The 10,040-nt window shown below is 39.5% G+C and overlaps 2 protein-coding genes across 2 annotated transcripts; one reads left to right on the forward strand and one right to left on the reverse strand.

Annotated features, from left to right (window-relative positions):
- Positions 1-713: 713 nt before the first annotated feature.
- LOC121264052 (WD repeat-containing protein 44) lies at positions 714-4,969 on the reverse strand. The gene is made up of 8 exons (XM_041167099.1): positions 4,481-4,969; positions 3,149-4,373; positions 2,883-2,973; positions 2,527-2,684; positions 2,145-2,196; positions 1,919-1,998; positions 1,752-1,845; positions 714-1,637 (listed from the first exon to the last, which is right to left on the reverse strand). Exons 1-8 carry the CDS (start codon positions 4,843-4,845, stop codon positions 907-909), a joined length of 2,796 nt encoding a protein of 931 aa, XP_041023033.1. The 5' UTR covers positions 4,846-4,969; the 3' UTR covers positions 714-906.
- A 946-nt stretch (positions 4,970-5,915) lies between these two features.
- LOC121265899 (protein FAR1-RELATED SEQUENCE 5-like) lies at positions 5,916-9,802 on the forward strand. Its single transcript, XM_041169563.1, has 2 exons — positions 5,916-6,029; positions 8,819-9,802. The coding sequence occupies exons 1-2, from the start codon at positions 5,916-5,918 to the stop codon at positions 9,800-9,802; spliced, it is 1,098 nt and encodes a 365-aa protein (XP_041025497.1).
- Positions 9,803-10,040: the final 238 nt, after the last annotated feature.

Raw genomic sequence — 10,040 nt, forward strand, 5'->3', positions numbered from 1 at the left:
TTTCTCATTTGAATTTGTAGTGATAAAAATATTCGGTTCCTTCAACTTAACCCATGAATTTTCTCTCTATGTTCTTGCTTCTCTCATGAGCAAGTTCTCCAAATCAAGCATCATTCATTCAATTATCTCAACCATATTTCGGACAACAATCAACCAAAAGAGGCATATATGATTATATATGTCTATTTACATCATAGCGAAGAAACATTTATAGAATCAATATGAAACTGAAGAAACCCGTATGAAAGTGATCTAACCAAATGTAGAATACTAGAATCTGGTGTGCAAGCTAGCACCCCCAACATCTGCCAGAGAATTTTCCTCTGCAAGCACCCTAAAAAGCACGATCAAGGAGACCAAACCAGAGTTTCTTTTGCAAGGTAAATATGCAATTATTCTCAATCAAGATGAAATAAAGAGGCATATACACGAGACTTGAACTTTGGGGATTTGCTCCATTCCCTTTGTTCTGTGAGCTAAAATTACATGAGATTATGACCCCTATGATCATGTGTAGAAATTCTAAACATTTTTCTGGTTTTGAGCGAAGGTAGATACGTACAAAAATTACCTTGATTTATATTGACTACATTTTACAAATATTCTGTCAAAGGCATGTGGCCTGATTGACATAACTCCAGCATCCAAAATGAAGGTGGCTGGGTCCCCAAATATATAAAAAAAAAAAAGAAAAAGAAAAGAAAAACAGTTTACAAATATTCGTGCGACAAACTTTTGGCATTAATTACAATGTGAACTAGTACCATTCCTGCATTTTGAATTTATGGAAAATGGGCAACTAATTCCACATCAAAGAACTATATTCTTAGGTATATAATTCATATTGTATGCTGAAGTTTTGTCAAGAAAAGAATATTAATTCTATCTTCATCAACAGAAATCAACTCATGTGGGGCTTCCGAAGAGATTGGTTTGGCGGCCAATCCTATGCGGCAATCCAAAGTTCTGGTATGCCCTGATTTCACCTCCTAGACTGGCAGTGACAATTACCAAGCCCCATGCTGTTGGTTGGATGGTATGGGCGACATGGTTATTGCCAACATCAAACCAAGACCGAGAAGAAGACCAAGATGAAGATGATGCTGATGGATTCCTAGCAGTCAAAATAGAGGGTGAATCACCATATCTACCTGAGCTCGAAACCGAATTGAATGACTCTCCGATCCCAGATTGATCTGTTTGAGAAACTAGAGCAAGGCCGACATCTTCTTGGGGTGTTGAAGCACTCTCTAGATTGTTGTTATTGGTGCTTTTCTTGGGAAGTGGTGGCAACTGTCTTTTACTGTTGGCTATAAGGTTGTCTTCTCTGGTTGGCGACCCATTAATTGAAGTTGGTTGTGTGGGGTAGCGTTTGGACTGCCTTTTTGATTGTGTTGGCATGGCTTGTGGTTCACCCTTTATGGTGCCAAGCCATGGGATTGCTACAGAAACATCCTTACACTGGAAATGCTCGTGTGAATGGGTGGTGATTAAGCTCTTGTTTTTTCCCATGCCTGATCCATTTCGGGGCTCTTCATGCTTCCAAACATAAACTTGGGAATCTTCACTTGCACTGATTATATATTTCCCACGCTGACAAAAAGAGGCTGCAATTTGGCTACTAGTATTTCGGAAACCTGCTATCCAACATTGACAAACCCAATAAGATTTACCGACAAAAAATGGTAAAAACATGCATGTTTTAGGTGGATCAGGAGACATTTTTTTACTTAATATGACTGTGTAAATACCTCTGAACTTATGAGTGACATCTGATGCAGCCAAAACTCGAATCCGGGAATCAGCTGAAGTAACCAGCACTTCAGATGGATTTCCTGGGGCAAACTTTTCATTCACAAAGTTATAACATGCCTTTAGGGAATGAAAACAAAAAGGTTACACAAGTAAGATTGATTACCTGAAAGCCAGTGATCTTCTTAGCCTGAGATTTCTTCTTTGTTTGAATATCAATCTGGCTTATTTGATCTAATTTGCAACCTAGGTAAGGTCACAAAATAAAATGCAACCAATTAAGGTTTATGATTTGCAATTTTATAAGATTGCATTCGAAAGTATAATAACGTTAGGCCGCAAGGGTTTGACTGAATTTTTAGTGTTGCAGTACTAAAGCAACTCATCCTTACCTTCTGTGCTATATGTGCGAATAGTTCCTTTGTGTGAACCAATTATGGCACCCTACATCTTTCAAAACATAAATTGTCACTGAAGGAACAAAGTCATGCTTCATACATACATACATATATATATATATATATGTGAGAAATTCTATTTGCAGTTCTGAATAAGAGATTGTGTATGCAGTTCCATTAATGAACAAGGGTAAAAAGAGAAAAAATATCATTTTAAAAAAGATATTATTGTAATTTTAAAATTTTTTTAAACATAACTGTATAAGTTTGCATGAGCAGTCTCCCAAATGGGAACTGTAGACTAACTATATATATATATATATATATATATATATATATATATATGGAGACAAAAGGTAATTAATTAGAACTGGACCTGGCCGTCAGGGGTGTAAGATGCAGCAGTGACCATTTCATGGAAGTCAATCCAATCCACAACTTGTCGATCGGGTACGCTCCATATTCGAACTTTTGCATCAAGTGAGCCACTGATGAAATAAGTGTCATCTATCGGATTGAACTGTATGCAAGTTACTGCAGAACCAATCCACATTCAGAAAGCCAAAGTAATTTAGGGATACAATGTGGTGTTAGGTCTAAAATAAACATGGTTGGACATAAGAGAGAAGAGTAGCAATGCTTTGATACCTGTCAAATTAAGGGGGTTTGAAGATGCAAACTCCAACCACAAAGCTGTAAATTTATAGTATTGGGAATGTAAAGATTTCTTACCATAATCTTTGTGGGCAAACAACTTTAGACAGCTCTTGGTTTCCAAATCCCATAACCTAACAGTTTTGTCCATTGAAGATGAAAGCAACAGCTGCAAATCCATTCAAATTGGACCTGATTATACTACAATCTCTGAATGATAATGCATATAAGAACTGTTACACATCATGAAACCACATTGGCTTTGGCAGAATACTGGATTTTTGGAGAAGTGTTTTTTAGAATGTACAAGATCATGTTGTCTACAATTGTTGTACCATACTGACCTGAGATTTAGACCAGGACAAGTCCAAAACATCATCCTGATGACCTTGGAAAGAACAGACAGGCTTCTCCAAAAGCGAAAACATGCTTTCTGGCACGTGAACATAGTCGGGTATGGAGTTCCCTTTTCTGGAGCTAGACTTTCCCTTTTTCTTCTTCTCTGATGGCAATGACATAGCCTCACCAAGAGTTGGATTAGGTCTTTCTCCAGAAGCAGACAAGGAATGATGAAGCGGGGTCGTATATCCAATTTCCTCACCTAGCCTCACAGGCATGACCTCGCATTCCTGCACTTCCCACACATGAATTACACGGTCCTCTCCTGCACTTGCAAGAAACCGCGCATCGTGGCTAAACTTGATAGTCCAAATCGACCCCTCATGAGCCTGAATTTCTTGGCACAAATGCAGAGCGGAGAGCTCCTTGCACGACTTGCCACTTTGCTGGGCTTTTATCCATTTTGAGGAGTTAGAATTCTTTCCCAGTTTCTGCTCCAGCACTGGCGCCGATGGAAGTTGTGAAATCTCCCTCTCCTTTTCACCAATTAGTACTCCACTCATCGAGTTAGCCAAACCCTTCACGTTCTTCAACAGAGCAGCCCCTCCTTTCTTGCTCATTCTCAAACTCTTCGAGAAATACGAATTCACGCCCACTTTTCTGTCGATTTCATTCCCATCGATACTATTCAGATTTCTCGATGACACGTTCTCTCGACGCATTAGCTCCTTCACCACCGGAGAATACCCGACGCATTTCTCGAATTCTTCCATTGTCAACTTCTTTCCAGTCTGAAGGTCACTGAGCTTGTTCCACATCCCATCTTCCCCATATTCACTCACGATGAACTCTTTCCCCGTATCCAAGTTCTTGATTAGAAAGAAAGCCCCGAAACAGCTCTGCGACAGGGTGCCGCTATGCCGAATTGGTTGTCTGGAGGAGACTTGTCCAGCTTCTTTTGGCGATATTCTGATGGCATCCAGATACGTAGGACATATTCGAGCATGTTGCGCTAATATCATCGAATAGGTTCGTGTGAGCCGTTGCTTCGATGTTTTACCGATTAGGTCCTCTTTCCTCCGTTTCGGTATTGACAACATCTCAATGTCCCCGTCGGATCGTGACCGAACTAGAACGATCGGTAAATGCGAAGGCGAAGGCGAAGGCGTATCTGAGGGTGAAGGAGAACGAGAATGAGAATGCAGAGGCTCGACTTGTTTCAGTTGATCTCTACTTGGAGAAGAAGGAGATGCAGAAGTAGTAGTATTAGTAGGAGGTGGTGGTGGAGGAGGAGGAGGAGGAGGAGAAGGCCTTGAAGACAAAGACTTATCGGAAACAACACGTTTAAAGCTAAGGAAGTCTTTCTTGTTATCCCGGTCGTGGCCAAGCCCATTCCTTGGAGGAGGCGCTTGCGGCGTTCATTGATGGAACCAGGCGTAGCCATCCAGATATCATAGTTGAGATCAGGAGCAGCGGAGTCGGAGATGATCGAGTTTCTAAATTTGGCAGAGCGAAGAGAAGAGACAGCAGAGGCGAAGGATGTACGAGTTTCGTCGAAGTCTTCGTCATCGGAGGAGGAGGCAAGGTCGAGGGAAACGGCGGAGGAAATGCGATCATTGGACTCAAGGAAGCGGTCGGCATCTTCGTCACCGTCGTCGCCGAGGCCATCCCAGTTCATCGTCATGGTTCGTTTGGGTTCCATTTTTGGTGCATTCGTAAAATGGTAAGTCTGCAGCAACGTGAGGAAAGGAGAAGGAATTGGGACTTAGCTCCAGGAGGAAGCATGAAAGAGAGAAAAAGGAGGGGGAAGGTACGTAGTTAGTTACCGTTATGTATTTGGAGGAAAAGAAACGGTCAAAAGAGTTTGCTTCGTCACATCTCTTCACGTCTGTACGTGCGTGGGGCTGCGAGCATTACTCCTAATTGGTGGGATATAATTTAATATATATATATATATATATGTATGTATATACATATGGGGTCTAATTTTGGTCATTTCTAAACCAAATAATAAACGATCGAACATGCACGTTTGAACATGCAATACACTCATAATATAATAAAGAGAGAGAAGAGAGAGATCGTGCAAATCATAAAAGTTATTAGAGGATGGAAGAGAGATCGATAAATGCATATATATGCATAAGAAAAATATGATATGCAATCCGCTTGGGGGAATCGTTGGGGGAACCTTGCCCCCGTGAAAAATAAAAATGGACGTTTTGGCCTCGTTTTTCTGTTTCTTCCCTCCATGTTTTTTCTTCCTTCCTTTTTCATATCCTCTATTCGTCTTCAACAAGCTTCATTTTCACTCCAGCTCCATTCCTCTTCAACCCCTTCAGCATGGTGACTCCCTCCAGGTACTCGAGCCCCATACGAATCACCTTCGGCGTAAAAAAAAAAAAAATATTCCCCACATTGGACTTTCCCCAGCCCCCATCTTTCGAACTTGACCCAAAACTACCACTGTCGGACCCGGGGCTCGCACCGCCGCTCCCACGAACCGTATGCAAGCTCGAATTGCCCATTTGTATCACTATCTTGTCCTCAGACCACACCTCCCGTGTGTACCCATCCGAGCTCAGTATGGTACAACACTTAGTGCTAAATTTCTCCCTTGAATTCTTATCAAGATTACAACTCTTACGTTATTTTCTGACTGTCATCGGATACTTGGATACCCTTTTTAATGAACTCGCCACATAAAGACACGAGTTTAAAGGAAGTGAAGTGGTAGGGGGTGTTCATATAGAGGTCATCCCACTTGGTACGATGAGTGTAGTGAGAGCTAGCAATGCGATCGGCGTGCATGTGGTTAAATATGAAGCAGCGAAACAGGGTGACGAGAATGAAGCCGTTTCCTTGGAAGGTGTGAATTTGAGCACAGTAGTCATGGGGCCGTGAGAATTTCCTATCCCTCATAAAACGAAGGAAAATGAAGGAAAACTTTAAGCTAATAAAATCAGAAATCTAGGGCTCATAAAGGTGCAAAAATGAGATTTTCTAAAAGGATTTTAAGAGAATCGAAGTGGAATCGTGTGCTTTAAAATATGAGATTTTTTTTTTTAAAGAAATATGGGATTATTACCAGATATAGTTGGAGAATTTTGAAGATGCAAATAGATTAAAGAGAAGAAAAATATCTCCACTGACATGGCACAACCAATTCCCTAGGGGTTACCCACCCTGGTTGCTTGTAGCAATTTTGTATGCATAATGAGCGTCGCTAACTTGCTACTATTTTTATTTTTTACACAAAGGTGGGTTTCCAATCCAGGTTTTTTATTTGGAGAACCGGATCATATACTATTAGATCACCATCAAGCTCTTGTCAGCATTGCTACTACTTAAAATATAGATAGAGTAGTTCTACTCGTATATATGTTGGTGTCAGAGAAAATATTTTTCACACTGTTGATATGGCAATACCTAATTTGTAAAAAAAAAAAAATCAAATTTTTTACAAATCAAATATTGTCATATCCATGGTGTGAAGGATATATTTTTCACACTGATTTGTAAATAGATTTTTTTTTTTTTTTAAATTTATCACTTTAGTAGGTATTAGTATGTATGATAATAACTTGTACAAGTCCCATGTATGCAGGCACGGCCAGACAAGTCATATGAGAAAAAAGTGGGTCCTATCAGAAAAAGATTTTTAGTGAAATTCATTTTTTTAAAAGGGTTTTCATGGAGGCTTTCATGCCGAGGGCTTGCATGTAGAATGGATAAATTTAAAGTCAGCTATACTTAAAACACATATATAAGTTAGGCGCAATCATTTTTGTACAAACAAAATTACAATTTGATACAAGAGTAGTAAGCTGCACAATCTAGCTAAGGCCTAAGTTGGCATATGGTTGCTTGTCTCCTTTATAAAATCAAAACTGCTACAGGTACCCACCATGGCGTACCTTTTGTGTAACCGGCTGACGTCAGCCGATATTATTAAAAAAAAAATCGATTTCAGATAGATGAAAATGCCCTCACGAGCGTCGAAACCAGATCAAAATCAAAATATACCCCAATGTGTTGTGAAGAACGAAGGTCTACTTGCCGCTACTTGCCGTCGTCTGGTCGAACCAACCCCCATCGTGGCGTCGAAAACCCATCCCAGAAGAAACTGCGTCGCTGTGCCGTCGAACCCCCATCGTGCCGTCGAACCCTTATCTGCGCCGGTGGTCGATTTCTGTGTTTGAGAGAGTGCCGTCGTGCCGTCTTGTGTAGACTAAGGTTTGATTCTATTTTCCTCTGTTTTATGCTTCTATTTTTCTATATCGTTGATTCTTTGAACAAAGGGTAGACTGAGAGGTTTGATTGTATTTTTCATTCTTTGATTCTTGACTGAGGTTTCTCAACCTGGATTACTATTTATAGAAACAAAATGGATGGGTTTTGTTCCCATTGCAGTTCTTTACATTGAAGTTGCAATTTTTTTTTTCCCACTTTTGGTCTTGGGTTTTGCTCCCACTGCAGTTCTTTTTCCCACTGAAATGCAAGCAAAAATCCGAAAGTTCACATTAAAGTGAGAAGGGACAAACAATTTTTGCACCTGAACTTAAAGTAAAAGCGGGAGCCACATTTTATTTTGTTTTATTTGTGATGTTTTGCACGTACAAGCTAGTGCTTTTGAGCTAAGTAAAAGGATGCATATAAATATTTCATGTTGATTTGGAGAGGAAGAAAGCAAATGTAGCAGGTGCTGATAACATTTGCATTAAATGTTGATTCATTAAATATTTTGTCTTCAACGATCCTGTTGAATGGCGCTGATAACATTTGCATTAAATGTTGATTCATTAAATATTTTGTCTTCAAAGACCCTGTTGAATGGTGCTGATAACATTTGCAATATTAGCTTGGAAATAGAAACAAGTAATGAAATTAATTGTCATATGCATTTATAAAAGAAAATAGAATGACCATCCAGTCAACATGAAAACCAAGTGTCTCACACGATTCACTCCAGCAGAGCAAACACAAGACCTTCAAAATTGTTTCTACTTAATGACAAATTATAAAATTTCTCCAAGATAAATATGATTTTTCTTTATTAAACGGACATCAAATTGACATTTACTAGAGAACAGCAAACCAAAAGCAAACTTCTTTCCCTTGTACAACAATTAAATAACATATTGAGCATATCTATTTGAAAGAAAGCAGGGAGAGATATTTTTACCCGCCATGTTCCAAAAGCAACAAAACATTTTCAAGTACTAGAGATATTTTTAATGTCTTGGAATCATGGTATTCCAGAAATGATTTTGTTGCTTAATGGAAGCATAGGAAAGTTTTGTTTATTTTAGAGTTTTGCATTCAGGATGGACTACTTGTATGGCCAGTTTTAATTCCTCTTGTGGAATCATGCAGTTCATCCCCGATACAGCATGGAAAAAGGGGAAGAACACTCATCTCTACTAATACCATGTAGCTCAAATCTCCCAATCACAGTATGTTATATTTATATTTGTAAGACTATGTTGAGTTGATATTTATTTCCAAAATACATGAATAAGTTGTATAATAACATGTTAGGATATACCATCAACTTGTCCAAACTTTGAAAATTACATGCACGGTTACTATTGTGTTCTTGTATTTTTGTTTTTATAAGTTGGCCTATTTTTTATTTTAAGTTTAATGTTATTGATTTTTCGCTCTTTTTGCAGAATGCTGGTTACCCGACTCCTCTCATGACTACAAGCTCCGCTACGAGCAGAAGGGTTGAAAACATAGAGGAACCGCCTGATTGTAGGCACAGTGATATTCCATGTACCTCTTTTAGAGTAGAAGAAAGTAAAGAAGATACACCAGATTCACGGGAAACTGAGGATGGCATTGCCAGGACATCTCAGTTAGAGGATGTAGTTGATGGTAATACGATTGAGGAGCCAGAGTCGAGGATGGAGTTTAATTCTTTTGAAAAATTAATGAATTATTATAAGCAGTATGCTAAGAAATGTGGGTTTGGGGTGATGACAAGAAGGACTGAGAAGGGGGATGATGAGACTGCTCGATATGTCACCCTTGGTTGTGTCCGTGGTGGGAAGGCCCGGAATAGGACGTTGAATGTCGCCAGACCACGTCCGACAGGAAAAACAGAATGTAAGGCAAAGAATAATGCCTTAAAAGTTTATGGAAAGTTCCGATTGACAACAATTCATAATATCCATAACCACGGCCTCAGTCCAAATAAATCTCGCTTCTTTCGATGTAATAGAGAAATGAGTGACTCCGTAAAAAGAGTCTTAGATATCAACGATGAAACTGGCATCCAAATGAATAAGAGCTTCGGATCTCTCGTCGTTGGCGCTGGTGGATTTGAGAACCTTCCCTTTTTGGAAAAAGATTGTCGGAATTATATCGACAAGGTAAGACATCCACGACTTGGGAAAGGTGGTGTTAGAGTAATTCAAGAGTATTTTTGTAGGATGCAATGCAAAAATCCCTGTTTCTTTGCGCTGATGGATTTGGATGATGAAGGGAGGTTAAAAAATATCTTCTGGGCAGACCCCCGTAGTAGGGAAGCCTACCAATACTTTGGTGATGTGGTCACATTCGATACTACATACCTGACGAATAGATATGAGATGCCATTTGCACCATTTGTTGGTGTAAACTACCATGGGCAATCAATTCTGTTGGGAGCATGATTGATTTCTAGTGAGGATACGGAGACGTTTGTGTGGTTATTCCAGACCTGGTTGAAGTGTATGGGTGTTATAGCTCCGAAAGCTATTATCACCGATCAGGACAGAGCGATGAAAAATACAATTGCTGTTGTCTTTCCAGAAAGCCAACATCGACTTTGTTTGTGGCATATACTGAAAAAAGTTTCTGAAAAGTTATCCCCCAATGTTTCCTACAAAAGTGGGATGAAAAATGCATTGA

Source organism: Juglans microcarpa x Juglans regia, chromosome 5D (assembly GCF_004785595.1).
Source record: "Juglans microcarpa x Juglans regia isolate MS1-56 chromosome 5D, Jm3101_v1.0, whole genome shotgun sequence".
NCBI classification, from domain to species: Eukaryota; Viridiplantae; Streptophyta; class Magnoliopsida; order Fagales; family Juglandaceae; genus Juglans; species Juglans microcarpa x Juglans regia.